This window comes from Triturus cristatus, chromosome 1_2, assembly GCF_964204655.1.
Source record: "Triturus cristatus chromosome 1_2, aTriCri1.1, whole genome shotgun sequence".
NCBI classification, from domain to species: Eukaryota; Metazoa; Chordata; class Amphibia; order Caudata; family Salamandridae; genus Triturus; species Triturus cristatus.
Genome location: NC_140580.1, coordinates 998,037,350 through 998,063,228, shown reverse-complemented (window position 1 = coordinate 998,063,228; position 25,879 = coordinate 998,037,350). Strand labels below are relative to the sequence as shown.

Here is a 25,879-nt window from a genome sequence, read left to right as displayed (position 1 = left end):
ACACTCATCACAGTTGTACACTAGTGAAGTTGCGTAGACTTTATTAGCATGTGCGTGTCAGTACGGGCAAGGCAAGGACCACATTATGCAGATCAATGTTTAAGACACTTGCAGGTAGCTTAGGGACATGTCGAGGTGCAAGAAAAGAAGTGGCAATAATGAACACAAATCATGACGGATGTCAACAGTCTCAGCCCCCCATGCCTTGCTGGAAGAGTCATGTGATGTTTGGTGTCTGCTCATTGCCCCGTGTCAGGGGACATGACTCACAGCCCATGGGATCTGCATAGTGCTGTACCACCGGACTGCGCCGACTGTGTGCTCTGCTGAAAGTGAGCAGGTGAAAGGGTAGTAAAATGTCACGTGTCAGACTACATTGCCATGTGTGTACTATCCCTCCAGCAGTTTCTCCAATTTTGGAACGTTGCCAAACGACACTGTGCAGCCCTGCCCATGGGACTGCATCACCTTGCACAGTTGTGTGTACTCACGTGAAGGTCCACGCACATGCATTCTGAGTCCAGGCGAAGGCAGACACGTCCACTGTTGTGGTGGGATATGTGACCATTCATCCAAGATGCTACAAGGTGTGGGGACCTGTGCTGTGGGTGACAATCAGTTGTGGCTGCAGGAACGTAGTTACTCGTCCATGAATGCGAGCGCAGCTTCATGGGCAATCTGTTCCAAGAGTACATCGTTGTCGAGTTCAAGGAACACGAGGGCGAGCCAATCCATCAACTGGTCCGGGCAGCTGTGCTCCGTCCACGCCGTTTCACCAATCCGCAACACAACCCAATAGGGGAGCGCCTCGATGTGGTCACTGCACACGAGGAGTTGTGCAATCTCCCATGCCCAACTGCCTGTACAAAAGTCAAATATCAAGGCATCCCATACACTCCTGTTCGTGGGCCAACAGGGGGCGCACACAGAAGTCATAAGCCAGTTCAGCTACCGTTGTGTTGGATAGGCAGACATCCATGGGCCATTCGAATGTGCATGATCGACAGTGGAACCAGGGCTGGATGCAGGTGACGTACGCAAGACGGACACTCAGACGGTAACTGATGCGCAACACTGTCAGTGGCATTGATCCCAACAGATGTAGCATTCATGCACGGTACAGTTCCACGTGACAGGGGTTGTGCATGTGCTCGGGATTGCCGGGCCATTTCCTTTGTTGGTCTCGTGGCACCGGCACTCTTCTGACAGGCGGCAGTTATGTGGATGATATGCCACTGCTCGGAGCAATGAGTCGTATTTGTGTGCAACGTTTGGACATATGGGTTGTTTTTTAGGTCTCGCGAGCCAAAGGCTCGAAGAGACATTTTATATGTAGGATTTTCAAAGTGCTACCCACAGTCTTTTGGCTGGCCTAAACCTTGAGTGCACGATCACATGCACGCGCACAGCTGCTCCTCTGCTCATTGCATTCCCCCCTCCCTTCTCACCCAGCCCTTTGATGCTCTGCTCGATTACTTTCACTTTAGCCGCTTTGACCCTTGCATTCCCCCCTCCCTTCTCACCCAGCCCTTTGATGCTCTGCTCCATTACTTTCACTTTCGCCGCTTTGATGTTTGATCGCAAACACAATGTTTTTAATTACTTTAGTTTACTTCACTTGCAGGAAATGTTCTAATTTTGTGTTATGTAAAAGCGGGTAACAGGTCTGTCAGCACCGGGCCCTCTACCAGCCGAGTTCTTTGATATGCGTTAAACATACCGACATTAATGTGTGGAATACTTCCGTGTTTACACAACTGCATTTCTCCCCCCCCCCCCGCTATGTCCTCTAGCCATTCTCTCCTCCCTTTCCTGCTCGTTCTCCCTCTTGTATGTCCTTTGGTCCTTCTCTCCTCCCTTTCCTGCTGTTTCTCCTTCCCCGCTGTCCTACTGTCTACGCTTTCATACTCTCCTGTGTAGTGTCTTCTGTACAGTTTCCTGACGATTGCCTAGTCCCTTCTAGTCTCTATTCTTTTACCTTTCCCCTATGATCTGTCACCCCCTATGTTCGTCGCTTGCTGCTCTGTTCCTCTCCCGTCACTCCTTTCTCTTTCAGTTGCAGCAACACTCTAGTGCCCGAAGTTACATATTACATAGCATAGCCTAATCCTTACACATGGCACTTTTGCACAGCGTTCTGATCCCGTTCCCTCGACACCGAATGCCTCCCTGTTCCTCTCAAATCTCATTCTCTGAAAACTGCATCTTATTTCCTCTGTTTTCTCTCCTGACTCGTTCTCATTCACGTATGCACTCAAGAGGATACACAACTTTCCGTCAGCCAGCTTTGCCTTTGACATAATAAAACATAGCCTAGCGTTGCATACCATTGCATAGCATACCATAACTTAACAAAACATAACATAACATAACAAAACATAGCATAGCATAACAAAACATAACATAGTATAGCATAATATAACATAATATAGCATAACAAAACAAAGCATAGCATAACAAAACAAAGCATAGCATAACAAAACGCAACAAAACATAACATAGCATCACAAAACATAGCATAGCATAACAAAACAAAGCATAGCATAGCAAAACACAACAAAGCACAGCATAACAAAACATATTAAAGCATAACAAAACACAACAAAAAATAGCATAGCAACAAAAAATATCAAAACAAAACATAGCATAACAAAGCATAACAAAACAAAACATAGCATAGCATAACAAAACATAGCATAGCATAACAAAAAATAGCATAACATAGCATAGCATAACAAAATAAAACATAGCATAGCATAAGAAAACACAAAACATAGCATAACAAAACATAGTATAGCATAACAAAACATACCATAGCATAGCAAAACAAAACATAGCATAACAAAACATAGCATACCAAAACACAACAAAACATAGCATAGCATAACAAAACAAAACATAGCATAGCATAACAAAACACAACAAAACATAGCATAACAAAACAAAGCACAGCATAGCATAAGAAAACATAGCATAGCATAACAAAACACAACATAGCATAGCATAACAAGACATAGCATAGCATAACAAAACACAACAAAATATAGCATAGCATAACAAAGCATAGCATAACAAAACACAACTAAACAAAACATCATAGCATAACATAACAAAACACAGCATAGCAAAACACAACAAAACATAGCAGAGCATAACAAAACATAGCATAGCATAACAAAACACAACAAAACATAGCATAACAAAACATAGCATAACAAAACAAAGCATAGCATAGCAAAACATAGCATAGCATAACAAAACGTAGCATAACATGACAAAACACAAAACATAGCATAGCATAACAAAACAAAACATAGCATAACAAAACATAGTATCGCATAACAAAACACAACAAAACATAGCATAACAAAACAAAACATAGCATAGCATAACAAAACACAACGTAGCATAACAAAACATAGCATAACATACCAAAACACAACAAAACATAGCATAGCATAACTAAACAAAATATAGCATAGCAGAAACAAAACAAACATAGCATAACAAAGCATAGCATAACAAAACACAAGAAAACATAGCATAACAAAACATATCATAGCATAACATAACAAAACATAGCATAGCAACACACAACAAAGCATAGCATAACAAAACAAAGCATAGCAAAACATAGCATAGCATAGCATAACAAAACAGCATAGCAAAACACAACAAAACATAGCATAGCATAACAAAACAAAACATAACAAAACATAGCATAGCATAACAAAACAAAACAAAACATAGCATAACAAAACATAGCATAGCATACACAAAACATAGCATAGCATAACAAAACATAGCATTGCATAGCATAACATAACATAAGAAAACATAGCATTAAGTTTGATAAACTCATAGTAGCGGGCTAGCTAGCTTTAACGGCCAGTGAGTGTAAGCAACTCCGTCAACCCAGAAGCAGTCACTCGGTCACCTTTGCTCTTGTATTGCAGTGGCTTCGTTTATTAAACAGTGCCCATATTTATACTGTTAGCACTTTACTTGTGCAAATTTCAGGGCTCACAAAACTTTAATGAATCGAAATTCACAACTGAGGCTGTTAAGTTCGTGCTATATAAAACCCTAAGGATAAATAAAAAACATTGCCATTTACAATGTGAATAGCTCCAACAAACACAAGACCTTTTTCAAAGTACAAAACATTGCCATTTACAATACCAATAGCTCCAGCTCCAACAAATGCGAGATGCTTCCCGGGACGCAAGAAATTACCATCGCCTATAAATAAAGCTTGGCGTTCCTGGCGTTCGAGGACAGGCGGCAGAGAAGTAACAGGACTCTGTCTTTTCCTTCTTACCCAGAGAAGAAAAAAAAGCATTTCCACTGCAACGGTCTCGGCATTGTTAAAGTTAGAGCTATTGGCATTGCTCATGACATTATTTTTATTTATGTTTTTGTTTTTAAAACATGTAAAGAAACGGCATTGTTATTTACAATGTCAATAGCTTAATCAGTGTGTATGTAGGTGGCTCTGTGTGTGGGTGCAAATGCAATAGGTCTCGCATTTGAGAGTGATTAAGCTATTGACATTGTAAATAACAATGCTGTTTCTTTAAATGTTTTAAAAACAAAAACATAAACAAAAATAATGTCATGAGCAATGCCAATAGCTCTAACTTTACCAATGCCGAGACCATTGCATTGTAAATGCTTGTATTTATGTGTTTTGAAAACCTGCAAGCAGTGCGTTAACACTCACTTTGTACTTGCTTTGAGAAGCAAGGCTGGCAGTAACTGCGCCTCTTTTACTGCCAGCTGTTAGTACAAAGTGCGTGTTTACGGACCGCTTACAGGTTCTCAAAACACGTAAATGAAAGGCATTGTCATTTACAATGACAATAGCTCAAACTCTCTTAAAGGCGAGACCTATTGCATTGCAAATGCTTGTTACTTATGTGTCAAGGGCATCCCATGCAGGTGTACCTCAAGCAGGGACAATGGTGTGTGGGTGTGGACACATTGGTATTTCATTCGCGCAGTTCGTGGTGTGGGAGTCGTCAAGATCTGGGATGGTATTTCCCGCAGGGAGTGCCAGCTGCATTCAAGACCAAGGTCGGGGGTTCAGATGTCCTTCCGCCTTGTGTATTGAGACAAAGGAACTTTCATACCTAATGTTCGTCTGACTACTGCTTGCATTTTTTAAATATGATGTGGCCTTTGCATGGCAATTGATGCCAGGCCTTTGACTTAGTGTGCACCAATAGCGATACACACACAACAGTTGGCATATATGAGCTAAGTGCCCTATTGGCCTAGCACTCCTTGTATAATTTCTCTCTTTCTCTCTCTCTTTCTCTCTCTCTTTCTCTCTCTCTCCCTCTCTTTCTCTCACACTTTCTATCTCTATCTCTCTCTCTTTCGCTCGCTCTCTCTGTCCTTTGATGAGCGCATGACACACCTTCTAGTCTAGGAGTTTGTTTTGCAGGCTGTGACTTACAGATTGTCCTGAGAGGATCCGCCATGACTCTTCTAAATAGTTGTTTTGTGTTTATTCTGAATGAAACAAATTGTTTGGCAATTCTAAGATGAATGTATGATTCTCATTTTTCTTACCACACATGTATGTTAGGTGTTGTAATTGTGCGACATCAGGCACATTGTTTTGTTCATGATGTCGTAACATTGATGTGACATATCTTTGTCCGGGGGTGGGTGGGGGTGCCCGGAGTGGGGCCCCGGGAGGGGGGATGGTGGGGTCCTGGGGGTGGCAGCGGTGGGTGTTGTTGCCCTCTTGGGGCTCCGGGATGCATGGTCAGTGGCTCCCTGGCATCTGTTGTTCTTCAGGTGTGGCTCTGGGCTGCTCTCCCTTTGATGGTGCAGGTTGTCGTCCAACTTTGCACCAGGTCAAAGAAGGTGTTAGATTCTGCTGCTAACGCGCCTTATTGCATGTTTTGTGATCTTATGGCCGATCTGGCTGGTCGTTGAGAATGTTGTGGAGTGGTGTTGTCGTGGCTTTTTGCACGGGAACGCTTACTCTGCATCTCATTAGCATTAGTTGCCAGGGTCATCTGTTGCGATGTTTTTTGCGACTGCTATCGCAGGTAAACTGGTGATATGGGCTGTTAGCACCAGCTTGTGAATGGGGCGATGAATTTATTGCGACTTTGGCTGCGATAAAGTGCGTTTAACTCGGCGATAGATCCTTAAGAATATGGCCCGAAGACTGAATTTCGTTCTACAGTTTGGCATACCCGTGGTGATTTTGTATCTCTACAACATGTTTTTGAGATTGATATACTTTAGTTTGGCCCTTAATTTGCTATAAACTCCTTTGACTTTACCTATTGATTCCAGGTCCTTTATATGTAACCCAATAGGTTACACTGTAAATTGAATTGTTAGATTGATGTTGACTCCCCTTTACCTCTCAGGTAACTATCAAAGGTTAATTGCAGGATAAATTGTAAGACAGGCCCAGTGCTCCATCACACACACATTCAAAGCACTACACCACTCAGGCCCCACCTACCTGAACAGTCACATCTCCTTCCACCAATCACCCAGACACCTGCGCTCCAAAAGACCCCTACTTGGACACTTCCCATACATACACAGAACCAGATCAGGAGGACAAGCATTCTCTTACAATGCTCCTAAAGCTGAGAACAACCATCCAATCCAACTCAAAGCCTCCTCCTGTCTTCTTAAATTCCACAAGAAGCTGAAGACCTGACTTTTCAATTAACCAACCTACCTTAGGCTGGGCTATGCACACACACCTACTCCGTGCCAGAATACCCCTGCGGGTGATAGTGCACTTTACAAATATGCATAATATTACATAACAGGTCTTTAACGCTTACCAACATCCTCGTTTTTGTATTTCTTCAAATCTATCTCATTGAAGAATCGCTCAGAAATCTGGGGTTATCAGTATTGTGTAACATACAGTTTGTTGATATGTTTTTATTGTAGAATGTTAAAGGAGCTGGCATGTTGCCTTTGCTCTGTCCCTCTGTGACATTTTCTACTCTCCGTAATGAGATATATCTACTAGAATCAGTGGGGTATTGTGAAAACATTGGTCATGCTGAGGCCTGCACAATAAGCCATAAACTGAGGCCCTTTTTAGATTAAGGTAAGATGTGTTTTAATGTCCTACCTGTGGCACACAACTAGTTTAGATCCTGCACAAATTTGTAAATTGAGCATGACTCATGTAAGTGGTGTGCTGGTGTTTTGTATAGCACCTTATCTCACACTAAAGTTGTCTCAAAGCTCTATGGTTGGGGAGAACAAGAGAGACAGAAAAGAGAGACTGAAATAGGGGGATGTAGAGACAAGCTAGAGGGTACTGTGAATGGTGAGGCCTTCCCCTTAATACCATAACACCGCTAGGCCCCTGGACATATAAATAATGATGTGGATCGCGCACCACAGGTTGTTGCAAAAATGATTTCCTCTCGGTTTTATGCTACCTTTGGCAGATAAGAGATATGATTCTGCTCCAGAATATTTCTACGTACGGAGAATGTTGAGTTAGCATTTACAGTACTTGGGACAGGAGGCTGCAGAGAAGTATCTTACTCCTGGTGGGATGTCTGTCTTACATGTAACCTGCAACCTATCTATTCTGATGTACTCCCTGCATTGATGTGATCAAAGAATCATCCATGTTTGTGCTGTGAAAGTCGGGATGGATTATTGTTGCACACAGTAGACTGTGGTAAGGTGGGCGCGCCAGGTGTGAGTCAAGTAAGAAGATTTATTATCCACAGGCCAGAGATGTGAAGGTATTTCCAGTCAAACATCAGACACCTCATCTGAACTGTGACAACACTGGAGTGCAGGTGACATCACACTCCGTAAAGAGGCAGGCCAGGAATACAAGATACGCCTTCTATGATGATGTAGTGGATGGCTGTAGAGGGGGGAATGACTAATTGTCTCAGCTTACTGCAAACAGTGTGTTAGTGATGCAGACATGTTGCTGAGCATCACTGAACACCACCCATGACCCATGCCAAGATTAGGTGCAGCTTCAGCCTGTTATGACTGGTGTTCCAGGCCATTTGGGTCCTACAGTCTCTCCTACAACAATTTAGGCTGCCTCTCGTCTGGATCATGTGATTCATTAGAGAGCAGCACACTGAATCTCTGCTGCCATAGCAGGTGGGTAGGATTATCTGGATCAACCACTACAGCAATGCATCATAAACAGTGAGAGATTCTCACACCAACAGCTCAAGTTCACTGCTAGGCCTAAATTGGTGTTGGGGCATCCTTCCTTCTTGTAATTCTCCTATTTTGGTTAAAGCTCCGTGCCTATTCACACAGTCCTCCCCTTTGGTAATGACCTCATTCCCAAACTGTCTGAGGAAAAAGAAAGGCTGCATCACACCCCAAAGCCTATTACCTCCTCAACAGGCCTTCTACTAGTGGCCCACATCTGCTCCTGACAGAGAAGTGTACCAGGCCACACCTGGCCTTGTGGCCATCCTGGCAACTCTCTAGATACAGGAATGCTGAAGAGGCACTAGAGGGCAGCTGTGTTTCTAGGCAATATTTTAACCAAATAATGGTTAAAAAGAAGAAGACATTTTAACATCTTTCCAGTTTAATTAATTACTAACCCTGAAAAGAATAACCAGTCCCTTTCAGGAGGTACCCATTTTATTTAGAACTGTATTTACCGTTTGTCGCTGCAGTGCAGGTCCCAAGCAGAATGGCCATCAAACCATACACTCACTACCTGCCTCCAGGAGTTCTGGGTACTGCGGCCAAGCTCACCCACTGTCATTCTGCGTGTGTGTGTGTGTGCAATTCGCAGGACAATCATGTTCATTAAAGAACTGTCATTCAGTAAACCCAGCGTAAATGATCTCTTACAGCACTACCCAGCACTCCTGGATAGAATGAAAGTTGTCCCATGCTCCTGGATTCAATGTCAGATTCACTTGAGCAATCGTTTATCAGCATGGCCTGGAATGTTAGTGACTGATCGCACCCAAGAATGAATGGCACACTAACTGAGTACACCGGTAGAATTGGAAACAGTCCCCTCATGTTAAATCCTTCACCAGGGTTAAGGCTATGAGGACACAAAGACCATAAAACAATATTGGGAGAACGGGCTACAAAATTTGAATTCAAAGAAAAGATTATTTACTTTCACCGCATTTACTCCTTTATGTTCTAGAGACATTAAATCATACCTATTATCATCTGGGCCTGTGAAGGAGTTTTTAGGGACTAAGCAAAAATGTAATTTTGCCTCCTTCCATTCCCTGGCAGCAAAGCTTTACTTAATGACCCTTTATTGTGGTACCCTAGTTTGGAAGAGGCAGGGTCACACATTAGAAATGGTTTAGAGAGTTTATTTCAGTAAACAGGAATGACCCCTGTAAACACCAGCCACTCTCCACAGCAACTGCTATCTCTCTGCTGTCTACATTCCACAACAGCATCAGAGAGGACAGGTTGCTAGGGAGCAGAAAGCATTCCAAGGCAATACATAGAAATACACAGATAACATGTTAATGCATGAGAAGAATATAACACCTAGCCTTACCTGTTTCTCCTGGTGGACCCGCTTTCCCATGAATTCCTGATGCACCATTGTCTCCTGAAACACAACATGTGAGATATTCAAAAAATAAATCCTAAAAACAGCACTTGAAAACAATTATAGTGTGACGACTGCCTAGGGGAAACATGCCAATGATTCATGCACAAAGCTGTGATCTTTATCTGCACTCAAACTGTAATAATGGACTATTTGTACTGTGGTGAGTAGTTTATACGATGTATCATGAAAATTGTCATTTAAGATCAATTTCCTCAGTCCAGGTAGTCAAATGCCCTTCTCCCAGACTTCTGCTAAATGTCTCTAATGACTCTATTGGCAGTAGATTGGAGAGAGGTTGCCTTCTCATTCCAATGGCCAAAGGGGCTGCTGTTTGTGGTCCCTTTGTTTTCCATTGTGCTCAGGGTTTTGATCAAGCTTTTGATAAAAATCAATTAAGGGCTACCTACCCCCAAAAAGCACTGGTTGTGACTCCTGTAATAGTAGATAGTGGTTCTTCTGATGACCCTGCCAGAATCTCTGTCTGTCCTGCTCTCCATTTCCCCATTTACTGCAATAAACGATCCCTCATCTGCATCTGTTGATGTAGAGTTTGACTTCTTATGGACTCCATCGTGAATGAATAAGAGCCATTTCTAGAGCGCACAGTGACCTTGAAAAGGAACTTGGCACTGAGATATTAGATAAGGTAAAGATAAGCTGATAATTCGCTGGTTGGGGGAAACAAACAGGTTTTAGGGGGCTTATGGGAAGCAGAATTATTAAACATGGCATGCAGCTGAAAGGCAGTGAATTCCCAGTTTGGTACTGACATACAAAAAGGCTCTCACTCACACGGAGGCCTTTTTAATGGCATGAACAGCTGTCAAGTGATGCAGATGTAATCATGTGCTGAGGCAGATATCAAATGGGTTTGCTGAATACTAGTGCCATTTGTAATGGCATGACTCACCCAGATATCAAGGGCCTGTTACTTCCCATTTCTGAGTTTACCTTTTGTTCCTGGGGCTCCAGGTTCTCCTTTAGGTCCTGCTGCTCCTGAGCTCCCGGGGCAGCCTCGGAGGATGGCAAGTTTCTCATTACCATGAAGACCAATAATCTGCACAACTGAGAAAAAGAAAAGCTAAAGTTAGGCATAGACAAGAAAGGGAGAGTACAAAATATAATTTACTGGTGGCAGCAGTAGAAACTTTGTCATAAACAGATGTCAAGTAGGAGGCACTTGACTCAAGACACTACAGAAATATTAGTTCTGATTTGGCTGAGCATTCCTGAGCATGGTGAGTGAGTCATTTAAACCCCAGCAGGGGCCTCTGAATTTTTTGGGCCTTTGGGGTGGCAAAGGCATCACCTGCCTCACCATGTGGCGGGTCTCCAGCCTATTTTCAGTTTTCCACCTCAACAGTGGTTTATTTCTGAAGCGAGTATCCTGCCAAAAAGGTGGGAGTACATTGGTCAGAAATGACAAAATGGTGCCATGTTTTTTGCTTGTTCACCAATCTTTGGAAGTTTATTTGTGAAAAACAAAAAAGGTATTGGGCACGATGAGCAGAGAGTTTTCTCCCTGCATGTGCTGGCCAGTGCTGGCCATTATTTGTTTTCTCCCGCTGGGACCTCTAAACCTAACATGATAAACCCAGGTAGGGAAAGTATGCATGCATGAAGAAAACCTCATAATACAGGCAAGGCAGGGGCATTGCGGTGGATCAGATGGGTGCAAGCCTATGATTGAAAGCCTCCAGAGCCAGCAGAGGCTCCACTGGCATTCATTTAGCAGTTCCACTTTCTCTAAAAGATGTAGCTGAATAGTGGTCCTTGTGGGGTGGGAAAAATGATTTACAGTGGTTCTCCACTCCTGCCAATCAGGAAGATGCTGTGACAGCATGTCGACGTAAAGCCCCTACGGTCCGACTCCAGTTTATGTAGGTACTGACTTCATCTTAGGTAATGTAGGTCGCCATCTTCTCAATCTTAGACAATTGAAGTCACCATATTCACAGATGTTTATGGAATCAATGTTATGTCTGCCATTAGACACATATGTCAGCTAACCTTATCTTTCTTAGAACTGTGAAAGCATCAGGTCATTCGATTAATGACATAGAGACAACACTTGATGCAACATTCGTCAGGGACAATTGTCAACTTTTCACCATGTCAAGGTTAGATAAGAACAAATACAGACATAGAGCCGAAATATTGAATTCTGAATTATCGTACGTTTATTGTATATATCTTCACTAGGAAATGTCTAACGCACACAACTTGATGAACATAATCTATGTCAGACATTCTTATATGTCAGATATTACAATTTCTGATCAAATTTAGTAGATAAGGACTGCCACTTGACCACGTGTCAGAAGAGGTCCTTCGCCCAGATTATTGCACAAGATTCTGCCAGAAAAGGTCTCACCTACTGCCAGCTCACTTCGCACTTCGTAGATGCTGCATCTTGCCTGAAGCCGATAAAGCTGAGTCCCAGAGGGAGACCACAGCGTGTGTTTGCATTTCGCAGGGAACACTGTCTTCACGCTGCCACTCATATTGGCAGCCTTTGCTGTCAACAGGTATGCAGTTGCATTTCTTCTCCCTAAGACACTTAAACTGCAAGTTGTGTGCCCAAAGAGGGCACATAACAAGTAATTGGCCTTTTAGATCACTAGTGTGATTGTCAGTGTGGGTTGAAAGATGCATGAATGTTTCTTACATTCATGTTTGAAAAATATCACTTAAAAAAAAAAAACTTCTCAATGCACTGATATAAACTGATGTACTAAGGTGAGCTGCAGTTAATGAAATACACTTTTCGAATTTTGAAGCTTAATCATATTTGCATGGGTTTGTTGCAAGATGTCTATAAAAATTAAAGGGTTCTTAAAGTTATTTGGTGCAGAAAACCTTAGTTACTTCCTTTCTATATCTTCAACTACCCTGAATACAAATGCTTAGACAATATTTGTTTCAAATCTTGTATTTTTAGTGATATGACCACCGAAGGCCCTGATTTTATATTAAAAGCAGAGCTTTGGACTATACCATTTACAGCTGAAAGGCAATGTTTCTCTCTATGTGTTCCCATACCTGGCGTGTCACACAATTTGGTGCTTACTTTCCCTCCATGTTAAAGAACAGTAGATGTTTCAGTACCCAGGCTAATGTGCTGCATAGCTAAATACATATAAGGTCCCAAAGGCGAGACTGATTGCATTGCAAATGCTTGTTTTAATGATTTTTTATGTGCAGGAAGGGACACCATGTCCAGCAACCTACTAACATTTTCCCTACTGATGACGGAGGAATCCAAAAACACGTGTCTAGGGATACGCTACTAAAAATATAGTATTAGCCAATTATCATTACGAACATTGTACTGAGCAAAAAACAATGTACTACATCAACCAAGATGCCCAGAAGTAATGACGCGGAGACGTGACGGCAGTGTGCTCCTATCCCCTTTCAACGTTATAAAAGGCTCCTTTGAGCCGCTTGAGCTGACGAGCTTGGGAGTGCCTGCTTGCCCTGAGTGGAATTGTGCCTGTGAAAATTAAGTGCCAGCATGTCCAGCAACCTACTAACGTTTTCCCTACTGATGACGGAGGAATCCAGAAACACGTGTCTAGGGATACGCTACTAAAAATATAGCATTAGCCAATTATCATTTCGAACATTGTACTGAGCGAAAAACAATGTACTACATCGACCAAGATGCCCAGAGGTAATGATGCTGAGACGTGATGGCCGTGTGCTCCTATCCCTTTCACTGTTATAAAAGGCTCCCTTGAGTCGCTTGAGCTGACGATCTTGGGAGCGCCTGCTTGCCCTGAGTCTAATTGTGCCAGTGAAAATTAAGTGCTACGCAAACAAATGATGGACGGAATGCTGAATAAATTATACATTCACCACCAGTTAAGAGATCTGGGTTAAATCCATTGTTCTTTTACTCGCCATGCCACCCCAGTTTAGACCGAGCCATATGCAAATCAGTCTTGACCCTTTGCCTCATGGGAACAGACCAGACCGAACTGCCAAGCCAGGTCCTCCCTGGACCGGAAACAAGCATCCTGGGACCGGTTTCTGTGTACTACCCTTCATCTGCCAGGCTAGCTTGAATCTAGTGGCACAGTGAGCAAGGGACCGACGTCTGGGCAGAACCATCCCACTTAGGGTAAAAAGTGCTACGCAAACAAATGATGGACGGAATGCTGAATAAATCATACATTCACCCCCAGTCAAGAGATCTGGGTAAAATCCATTGTTCTTTTGCTCACCATGCCACCCCAGTTTAGACCCAGCCATATCGAATTCAGTCTTGACCCTGTGCCTCATGGGAGCAGTCCGGACCGAACTGCCAAGCCAGGTCCTCCTTGGACCGGAAACAAGCATCCTGGGACCGGTTTCTGGGTATTACCCTTCATCAGCCAGGCTAGCTTGAATCCAGTGGCAGAGTGAGCAATGGACCCACGTCTTGGCATACCCATCCCACTTAGGGCGAAAAGTGCTACACAAACAAATGATCCTGACCCTGTGTCTCATGGGAACAGTCCAGACCGAAATGATTTATTCAGCATTCTATCCATCATTTGTTTGCGTAGCACTTTTTGCCCTAATTGGGATGGCTATGCCCAGACAAGGGGTCTCTTCCTCATTGTGCCACTGGATTCAAGCTAGCCTGGCTGATGAAGGGTAATACCCAGAAACCGGTCCCAGGATGCTTGTTTCCGGTCCAGGGAGGACCTGGCTTGACAGTTCGGTCTGGACTGCTCCCATGAGGCACAGGGTCAAGACTGATTTGCATATGGCTGGGTCTAAACTGGGGTGGAATGGTGAGCAAACGAACAATGGATTTAACCCAGATCTCTTGACTGGGGGAGAATGTATGATTTATTGAGCATTCCGTCCATCATTTGTTTGCGTAGCACAATGTGAAAATTAGGTGGCAGGATGTCCAGCAACCTACTAACCTTTTCCCTACTGATGACGGAGGAATCCAGAAACACGTGTCTAGGGATACGCTACAAAAAATATGGCATTAGCCAATTATCATTTCAAACATTGTACTGAGCGAAAAACAATGTACTACATCGACCAAGATGCCTAGAGGTAATGATGCTGAGAAGTGATGGCAGTGTGCTCCCATCCCCCTTTCACCAGTATTTCATTATAGAGCAGATACACCAGAATTACAGAGGTGGGAACAGAACCCTACAATTTAGGAAAAGAGAATCCTGGCATATTCCTAATCTACAATGTAGATTCCCAAAAGGGCATAATTTAGATGAAGAATTAGGTATTCACCTACATGAAACTAGGGGCACTACACAGTATATATCTCCTCTAAGAAACTCCTTTGGGTTTCTAGAACTGTTCAAATTCTTTATGAGTATATCACGTGTTTGGTAAGTTCTCTATAATGCATTTGTATGTCCTTGATTTTATCAAATGCATACGACATGAATTGCATAATTTATTTTCTTTTTTCTTTTTATGTCACAGGGGAAAAGGAAGGGACCATCACAAACAGGATGTGATCATCAGGGATCACTTCCCTTTTCTTAGCCTGAGAGATTTTACTCCTTTACAACAGGAGACTGAATTACCTAAAATTATTGAAACTGCTTATGCAGAATTGGGTAGAGATAGTATGGGAGCTAGACCAGTAAAACCGCAACTAATGGGAGGTCCAGAGAAAGAACAACCCAAGCAAATACCAGTTTCTTCAAAGAAGAAATGGGATAATAACAAACAACAAAATAATTGATCTGAATACAGAGGTAGGTCTCCTCGGTAGGAGCCCACCGAAAGGAGGTGTAACCTTAGGAATAGAGATAACATTAAAAAACCTGAAAGGTATCAGGACACTGATACACGTTCCTTTCAGGGTTCATCAAAAAACTCCAAGAGGGAAGGACGGTCAGAGCACAGATTAGAAGAGTGTACAAAGTCCAGAGACGCACAACACACTTCATACTACGCATCCAAAAAGGAAGAAAAGCCAAAACAAAAACATCAATTCAAAAAGAAGAAAGTAGCAGGTCTTAAGATCAGACAAGCCCAGAATTCTGAGGACTCAACTACTGAACGGGGAATGGGCTATGACGATGCTGGACAGTGCAGTAGAAGTAACAATAGCTCGCCGGATAATGAAATTTCTGGTGACAGCGGAGCTGAGTGAATATATCACTGTGGAAACACCTGATACTAAGGTAAGCGTCCCAAATAAATAAATAAAATTCCTTTACCGGGACTTAATTTGATACAGAAACATAATAAAATAGCTCAGTGAAATGAGAGGCAGAATCCGTGGTATTAGAGGTTCGGAATGGGCTTTATTCCAATAATCGATTATAATCGGTTGCTCCAAGTTCCATCACCACGGAGGTTCAGGAAGTGAAGTACATACTTTATTGACAAGAAGTAACTTTTATAGTACATACATTACAATGAAGCGAATGCAGTAGGCGTAACAATTGATAAGGAAATTGACGATTCATATGCGTAACCGAAAATGGGTGTAATAAGGAGTAAAAAGGAACATAATTGGTTATGATGTCACATATAGGTGGATCTATAAGATAATACTTGGCATAGATGCGCGCGCAGCAGCATGACGTGTAATTGACGTGTAACTAGGGGGTGAAGGGGACTTGACATTTAGCTCTACATGTGGAGACAAAAAGTCTGGGGGGTCAAGTCAACCTAATCCCAAATCATATCTAACATCCTATGTTTAAAGAACTATGTTATCCACAAAAGAAGGACTCTCGGACAGAATCTATTCTATACTGACTGTGCGTGCGTGTACAAGCGTCTAAGTGTCTACACTGAATGTGAGGGGGTAGGAATATTCCATGGTAACAGGGCTATGAATTACTTGCATGAGGACAGAGAAGCCGAGCCTTTGCTCAGTAGCTGGAAGAATGTTTACTTAAGCTGCTAGACAGGAATGCATCGGCTAAGGAGTGAAGCAGATAATTCGAAGGTGAAATACAGTTCTTGGCAGAGAATAGGCTGATGTCAGGCTTCGTGAGCCGCGCAGAGAATGAGACAAAGTTCATGGTCACAGATGCAGGCTCAGACTCGAGTTTTCAGAGGCAGAAAGCAAGAGGAGTTTGATGACAGAATCAGGGCCTACTTGCCTGGACTGTAAAATGGCATAAGTGAACCATATAAAGCCGGTGGCCTTTCATATTTAGGAATGGAATATCCGGCCTATTCATGGCGGATCTGACAGAGGACATGTTGACGGTGGACGCACATGTATTTGCGTCTTCATAACTGGAACTGGAGGGAACATACATGTACTTGTGACATGCACATAGAACCGTTGGGGTCCAAGATAGGGGACATAACTGACCAGAAAAATCCATATTTCCACATTCCCTCCTTGTCCCCTACTTGCCCGTTAAGAGATATCAATCTTCATCAATCCATTGATCTGTTCATATAGCATCATTTGTTCTTCTTTCTTCTTCCGTGACGAATGAAATCTTGGTGGTGGAATACACGATGTGGCACACAGACCACAGATCGCTGGTCCACATTGTAGACATAGACAGCAACTGAATAGTATGAGAAGGCCAATACCTAGGAAGGATAAAACTCTCCATCCCCAGGCTGATATCACATTCCAAAACCAACTGGACCAAGTCCAAGTGCCTGGGTTCTGGTGTATCTGGTTTACAATCTTATGAAGGCGAGTGATGGCTTTATATACAGATGGCGAATTTTCTGGTATGAATACGCAGCAGCTTGATCCGATGACCCTACAAGCTCCGCCCCTATCAGCCAGGATGACGTCAAGGACAAGACGATTTTGAAGCACAACAATCCGCATAGCAGACTGCTCTTCTGTTAAATTGCCTAAGGCGGAAATAGTCTCATTCACTACTGCTTCAAGGGTTCTAGTTAATCTACGTATCAGCTTACTATTAGTAACAGTACCTATATAGGGAAAGATGCCTTTATTAAAATCTACATACTTGTCCCATGCCGTCTCAGTGTAATCGACAATGGGGAGATCTCTCCGCTCTCTGTTGTGTACTAAATGAATATTTCTGTAATAATCAGGAGGAGCTAGGAAAACAGGTGGCAAAAGGAATGCAATGTAGCAGGTACCATCCCAATCTAGAGGTAGACGCATATATGCAGTCTGACCACATATAAAGTAGGAGTGGCGATAAGCTCTAAATGAAGATTTGCCTTGATCACTGAATTCTACTATAGTAGTGCATTTACTATGGCCCATATGTATGGAACCAACCTTTCTTACACACAATTCACCCTTCGCTGGGAATACTGACATGGTGGGTAAGACTAGTTCAACTTCGGATACGACATTTAGAATCATGAGATTAGGTGTAAAATTACCTAATCCATATACTTCATTTTCTAGATCAGTTCCTGTTCTTTTGGGGCGACCCTCCTTGTCAGGGTAGCAGACCTTGAGTAAAACTAGGTTCAGGTTTCCCCATACCCAATGATCTTGGTAAACTGCTGTGTCTGAGTCTATGGAATTGATTAAACTAAACCATGCTCCACAGGAGCCATTATGTGTAAATGGATGTGGAAAGAAAGGCAGGACACCTTCATAATTCTGATAGGGAGGGAGCCGGCCACACACCCAACAATTAGTAGCATTACTAGTCTGATGGGAATGATGTAACATACTAATGAAAGTGTTATTGCGCAGCGCAAGTCTATAAGACAATTCATGCGGAGGTAAGTCACTAAAAGAATGTTCAGCAGTAACATTATAAACATGTCTAGAAATAGGGTAATATATGTGCAACAATATACTTGCAGTAATTATTAAAAGACTCAAGAAAAACAAAATTAATAATGTCACTATGCAGTGGCTACGCAGTGATTTACAATACGCCTGTCGTTTCAACATTTTCCGGGTATTTTCTCTACTCAGGTCCAAGGGATACATGTCAGAGACAATTCAACCGCTTCACCTTGGAGAGGACTTAAACAATCAAATTGCTCGACTTGTTGGGCCTAAGCTTTAGTTTGTAGTGTTCAGAGTTATTCTGTTCAACAAAAGGAAGTTTTGAGTCAATGGGTGAAGACACACGAGGTGGGCTGTTTACATCTGCAGGAAGTCCATGAAATTTCTTGATATGGCTTGAATGAATCCAGCCTTTCCTGCCCTCGATCTTCACGGCTGTCCTTGTGGTCAGCAGGACCAACTTGGGCGACTTCCACCTGGGCTCCAGCTGAGTCTTTCGGTCGAAATTCCTCACAAGTATGAGGTCCCCCGGAACTACGTCATGGGGTTTCACCTCAGTGTTGTCGGGAAAGGCTGCAGCAACCTGTGAACGACAAGATTGTAGTGCAGACATCAAGGAAGCCAAGTAATCTGTCAGCATATTACAGTCAATATCAGTTATTTTGCGTGGTATAGGCGTCCCCCACATATTTGGTGGTCTGCCGAAGATCACCTCATACGGGGATAGCCCTGTTCGAGAGTGTGCTACCATTCTCATGTAAAAGAGTGCAACTGGTAACGCTACTACCCAGTCGACACCTTTCTCTCTGCATATTTTGGACAATCTGATTTTCAGTATCTGATTATGTCTTTCTACGAGACCTGCTGCCTCGGGGTGTCGGACACAGTGGAATTTCCACTGATATCCTAACAGAAGTGAAACGTGTTTCATTAATTCGGATGAGAACGGCTGGCCGTTATCTGAGTGAACAACACGTGGTAAACCGTATCGTGGGAAGAATTCTCGAACCAACTGTTTGGCAGTAGTCGGGGCAGTGTAATCTGAAACCGGGTATGCCTCTGTCCAACGGGACAGAGCGCAGACAACTACAAGAACATATTTGAATCCTCGACATCGTTCCATCTGGATATAATCCATCTGGAGGGCTTCAAAAGGGTGATTAGGAGGATGAAATCCACCCTGTTCTACGGGAACGCTTTTTCCTGGGTTAAACTGACAACAGATCATACAGGTACGGACCTTTTGTTTGGCTGCTGCTCGTAAATGTTTATTGAACCAAATGTGTTGAATGCTGTCTAGCATAGCTTTTTCTCCTAGATGTGCTGGACTATGTATAGTGTTAATTATAACTTGGACCATTGAATCAGGAAGGAACCATACAGACTTTTCCTTCATCATCCATCCTTGGTCCGTTTGAATCCCTCCTAATTCAGTCCATTTCTTTATTTCGTCTGGTGTAGCATGTGTCTGTATGTCAATTACGTCAAGAGTAGGATCTTTAACTGTCATACAATGTGTCGGTATCGGGACTATTGTCTTTATCATGTCGGGGGTTTGAGTTTGAGCAGTCTGTTTAGCTGTTCTGTCGGCTAGATCATTGCCTTGGGAAATGATATCAGTAACCTTCGTATGAGCCTTACATTTCATAATTGATATTGCAGTGGGTCGATGTATTGCATCTAATAAGGCATGAATGAGGGGTCCGTGCTGAATGTGGGCACCGTGGGAAGTTAAATAACCTCTCTCTCGCCACAGCACGCCGAAGTCATGTACAACTCCGAATGCATAACGTGAATCAGTGTATATGTTGACTTTTTTATTCGTGGCTTGAATACAGGCTTGTGTCAGAGCGATAAGCTCTGCGGCTTGAGCTGACAAAGTATTTATACGATTAGTTTCAATGACTTCAGTATCTGTTGTGACTGCGTAAGCGGCCACTAACTCTCCTGTACTTGTTCTCATACATGAACCATCTACATACAATGTCAGGTCTGGATCTGACAATGGGACATCGGTTAAGTCTTGTCTGGGTTTTGTCGTTATTGTAATAACTTCAATACAGTCATGAGCTAGTGGGTCTGTTCCGGTTACTGGCAAAAGTGTGGCAGGATTCAATGTGTTACAGCGTCTGATTTCTATATGTGGCTGAAACAATGTAAGTTCGTACCCTGTAAGTCGCGCTATAGTCAAGTGTTGTGTTTGCGTTCTATTTACAAGAACCTCTACTGCGTGTGGTACTTGAACTGTCAATGGATGTCCTAACACTATGGCATCGCTTTGTCTGATTGCTAAAGCTGTCGCTGCTACTGATTTCAGGCATGCAGGCAAAGCCTGAGCTACGGGATCTAATGTACTAGAAAAATAAGCACATGGTTTGTGTGCTCCTGCTTGTTCCTGTGTGAGTACTGACAAGGCAGTACCTTCGCGTTCTGTAACAAAGAGTGTAAACTGTTTTCTGTAACATGGCGTTGCTAAAACAGGTGCTTGACATAAAGCTTTCTTTAGGCTTTCAAAAGCTTGTGTATGTTCCTGAGTCCAAGGGAGAACAGTCGATGTGGCTGCCTCCTGTGTGGTTAACTGAATGAGTGGTTTTGCTAGAAATGCATACTGAGGGATCCACTGCCTACAATATGAAGTGAGGCCTATGAAAGCCCGTACCTCCTTTTGTGTCTTGGGTATTGGCATGTTAGCTATTAACTGAATACGGTCGGGTGTAAGCTGCCTTCCCTCCTTGGACAGCGAGTGTCCAAGATAAACAACTCGCTGGACACAGAATTGCAGCTTAGAAGGGGACACCTTGTGCCCCTTTTCGGCTAGAAATTGTAAAACTGTCAGTGATGCTTTTTCACATTCCGGTTCGCTTCTCGCGGTGATCAGCAGATCATCGACATATTGAAGCAAGGCAGTGTTAACTGGCATGTGGATACTGTCAAGTTCTCGTTTTAGTGCTTGGCTATAGATGCTGGGACTTTCTGTAAATCCTTGAGGTGCGCGTGAGAATTTAAAGCTACGCCCATTTAAACTAAATCCGAACAAATATTGGCTTTCCGGATCTATTGGGACGCTGAAAAAGGCATTCTTGAGATCGATTACAGTAAAGAATGTCGCTTCGGAATCAATAGCTGTCAGTAATGACGAGATATCTGGGACCACAGGAAATTGTGGCACAATGCATTTGTTTAACTCGCGCAGATCAATAACCAATCGATATACTGGCGGGGCCTTAGGATCTGTTCGTTTAAGAATCGGAATTATCGGTGAATTACATACATTGGAGTCTGTTTCTACAACTACTCCTTGGGCAATGAGCTCGTCAATGATTTGTAGTAAAGCCACTACAGCATCTGGTGGTAACTTGTATTGTCGTATTCGTGGTAGCACCACTCCTGCCTTTAATGTGACTCGATATGGTGTAATATTCATGCAACCAACATCAGTAGGGCCTTGTGCCCATAGATGTGTAGGTAAAGTCTGCAGTCGGGGATCCATGTCTCTAGACACATAGTGACCTTTAAAATCACGTAAAAACAACCTTACACCCTCCGGAGAACAACATATTATGGCTCCTAGAGCTTTCAGTGTTTTTATTCCTAACAAGTTTTCTGGACATGATTTAGTAAGCAATAAATCTGTAGTTCGGGTCAGAGGTCCTATCGTAAGTGGAAGAGGCTGTGATACTTCATTAACAATAGGTTTTCCTGAAAAACCAAGGGAAATATTCTGAGAGCCTGAGAGGGGTGCCCCTGGAACTTCACTACGTTTTATAGTTGTTCGACTTGCCCCTGTATCGAGTAAACATTTTCTATCTTGGCCTAATAATTCACTATGTACATAAGGTCCTTCTTGATCTACAGGAATCTCGATAAGGGGTAAGTCAACTTCCCTCTCTAGGCTAGTTCATGCGTAACGCTGATACTCAGGATATTCATACTGTGCGGTCTGATACATTTGTCGTGTTGTTGTCTGTGTGGCAGCAACAGGCAACGGTGGTGCAGCTGGCACAAACTGTATTGGCTGTTGTGCGGCTGGCATGGCCTGGGCATGCTGCAGAGCTCCTTGTTCATTCTGATCTTGTCTGAGTGGCCGTGATCTTTCTTGTGTTTTACCTATGGCGATATTATGTTTTAAAACTGGACAGTCGTGTACGTAATGACCTGGCTTTTTACAATAATTGCATGTCCCTTTTACAGGTCCTGCTGAATCGGAATGTGTCATACCCTTTTTATGTCCTTCAGCTGGGACTGTCTGGGAAACTAGCATTTTCATTTTCGTGTCTTTCATGCGTCTGTGTTCATGTTCTTGTTCCTCTCTAATTCTATTGTGATGGTACTGTAACATTTGTAACATTTGTGATGGAGTGTTACCTTGCCAGGTACTCTCGAATTTTAATACTCTATTCTTTACTGGGGGCAGGGCATTTTCTACTAATTTTGTTACAAACAGATGCGGGTATGATTCGCTACTTGCTTTTATGCCACTATTTATACCAAAACATTTTTCGAATCGGGCATAGTAATCACTAGTGTCTTCATCTTGCTTCTGTTTACAGGCTGAAATTGTACCCCAATCTTCCTTTTTCGTAGTTAATAAACGTGGCAGTACCTGTACTAATAAACCTGGTAATGCTTTAGTTTTATTCCCAAGTCCTGCTCCTGCAGTTCGGGCCTTTTCTTCCGCTTCTAACACTGACCATTCTATCTTTTGGTCTCCTACCTCCCACTCTTTTTCCTTGAGTTTCTCATAAATGCCAGCAGGCATCAATACCTTTAATATTGTCATAATGTCGGGATAGGTATACTCTCCCATGAGTAACATGTCTTTAATTTCTCAGTGAAAACCCGCTGGATCTTTGTCATGACTGGGTACCACTTTCTTCATTTGTAACAATTCTATTTTTGATATGGGCGTATATACAAATACGCGCTTAAACTCGTTGTCCTCGCCTTTTATTGGGTGCACTTCTCGTAAGGGATTCTGTCTATCCATGTGATACGTGGTTCTTTCCTTGACGGGCAATGAGACATGCTCTGCGCATACAAAAAGAATATACTGCTTTCTTGATTCTAGAATTTCTTTAATTAATTTAGTACTTGCACCTCTCCATTTATTCATAAGCAATTCAGTCAATATGTCAGGTAAGGGACCAGGGTCCGAACGCTGACTCCGATATAGTATAATGAGTTGTTGAATCATATAAATCCCAACTAACCTCTGTTCATCTGGGGTGAGATTCAAAAATGTGCGTACTACTGTATCATCACTATATTTTCCGGGACTGTCCACCCAATGGACAGCTGCCCTGGCTAAATCTTGTTCATCCATAGAATCGAGAAAATGATAACCCCTTCGTTCTCGGAGTAGTTTGTCGGCGGTTTGGAACGAATGCTCGTTAGACCTTATATTAATTATAGGTATTTGGAAATTCCTGTTATTATCTGGACATATCGGACGTATCGAGTCAGTAAGACATCTATTACTATTACAAGATCTTCCTCTACCTACATAGGCTATGGTGTCCGACTGTCCCGCGGGCAGTCCTGACCCTTCTTCCTCGCTTTGTTCGAACTCGTCTACCTCTAATCTTTCTTCGTGTAGGCGTTCTATTTCTTTACGGATCTTTCGGCACATGGCTATTATACAATTTTGCTTATCATGTCTCCCTTCTGATATATTCTGGCTCCATCTGGTAAGAATTTGCATTGCTTCCGGGTTTACCCCCGGTCGGTCTTGATTTCTGATCACACAATTTATGAGGAAACGTAACAGTTCCCCCTGTATCTCTACTTTCTGGTATTCCATAGCTCTGTTAATACATTCTGGATCTCGCCCTGTTTGGACAAAATGATATATTTTATCTAGATGCGCAGTCATTCCTGGTAACTTCCCTAAATACACTGCGGCTCGTCTGATACGCAATGATGCCAGGGTCATTTCGTCCTCTTTACCGGGCACTGGGTCATATCTGCAATCTATAAGAAGTTCCTTCAGCGTACGGGCACTTATGAGTTTGGGTGTACGTGAATGTGCTGACTCTTGAAAAGTAAGTTTATTTATTCTGGGTGGCGTAGAAAAAATATTGGTAGCACCTCCCGTGGCCCCATCTGGGGTGTCGGGTGTGAAAGGATTCGTCGAACGTGACACAGCAACTACAGGTGTGGACACAGCTATAGAAGTAGCTGTAGGGACGGATGCAGAAACAGATGTGCTTGCCGGAACTTGTGACTCGATTTGTTGCTGTAGGGATACGGGTACTGGATCTTGGCGTTGGACCTCCCTGGTATGCGGTCTATGTGGGGCGGAATTAGCATACTCGGGAGCTGCGTCATCTAAATATGAGGAAAGAAAAACATCTTCTGCGGTTCTAGGATGCCCCTTAGGATGTACCTTGATTGGGAATAATGGAGGTGGCAAGTCTTTCGGTAACTCTGGAGTAGCCTTAGGTAATCCTTCGGCTAGAAGGGGGTACATACCATTCATAAGGGCATTTCTTTGCCTATCTACTTGTTCTGATTTCACTCGGATACCTTCCTCAATTAATAGATTTTCTCGAACTTTGTTTGAACTCTCTTTACTCTTCTCTTCCTGTCTACGTGCTTTTTCTGTACGTCTATGAGATTCTTTACGCCATAACTCAACGGCGTCTTTCTGTGACTGTCTGACTTTCCTTTTCCATAACTCTTCCTCGACTTTCATGATGCACTCTGCATCCCAGGTCCCCGCTGCGGGCCACCTCTGACTTTCTGGTAATCCCTTGGTGTAGTCTACCCATAAATCAAGAAATAATATAGCGTCTAAGCCATGTTTGTGATACATGAAGTGCCCTGGAGTATCCCTAGGAGGAATAGGGACGGCTTCTTCGAGAACCCCTTTTCTAGTAGTGATCTGTCTTAATTTCGAAAAGAGCGGCATATTGACAACTGATCCGATACTTAATCTTGAACACACTTAATACAAAAGCACAATAATGAACAACCATTCATACCACAATATGCAGGACGTTTAACACATTAAACATTAAACATTAAACACATTTTTAACCTTTAAAATAAACAACAATGGTGATCGTCTGCATAACTAATCACCAAGATAATTCTTAACAATAACTAGATACTTCGGAATACTTGATATACTGCTAAACAGTACAGATACACTGCTAAAACAGTGCAGACCGGATTTGTGTACCCAAACCCGTCTTGACCGGCACAACCTATGTGCACGTCAGAAATGCCTCCCCAGTAATGGTACTCACCGGGTAGCTTCGGAAACGGAAGGCCTCGGTAACTTGAACTTGGACCGAACTGGACTCGACTCGTCGGACACTGGACTCGATTTCGAACTGGTGGGTCTCTGTATACCTCGGATCTTGCTCTCTCAGCTAGGCTCTGGTCGGGATACTTCGCACTTCTCACCGCCTCGTCTGGGTGTTGATCGCAGCCTCAGTCGCCCCCGCTTGACCGGAGGGAGATACAGGAAATCCTGCTGGTACGCGTTATTGTCCGTCCAGCTGTGGCAGGAGACCGGGCCTGCAACTCACCGCCGGCGCGTGAGATGAGAAAGTGTCCCTGTTCGGGCGCCATTCATGTGGTAAATAAAA

General features: G+C 43.1%; 1 protein-coding gene across 1 annotated transcript in view; it reads right to left on the bottom strand.

Moving 5' to 3' along the window:
* Positions 1 to 25,879, bottom strand: part of LOC146868564 (ficolin-2-like) — a 319,234-nt gene that overhangs the window by 189,893 nt on the left and 103,462 nt on the right. The window contains exons 2-3 of the mRNA XM_085611295.1: positions 10,544 to 10,657; positions 9,536 to 9,589 (exon numbers count right to left, since the gene is read on the bottom strand). Coding sequence (XP_085467421.1) covers positions 9,536 to 9,589; positions 10,544 to 10,657 — 168 coding nt within the window. The remainder of the gene's footprint in view (positions 1 to 9,535; positions 9,590 to 10,543; positions 10,658 to 25,879) is intronic.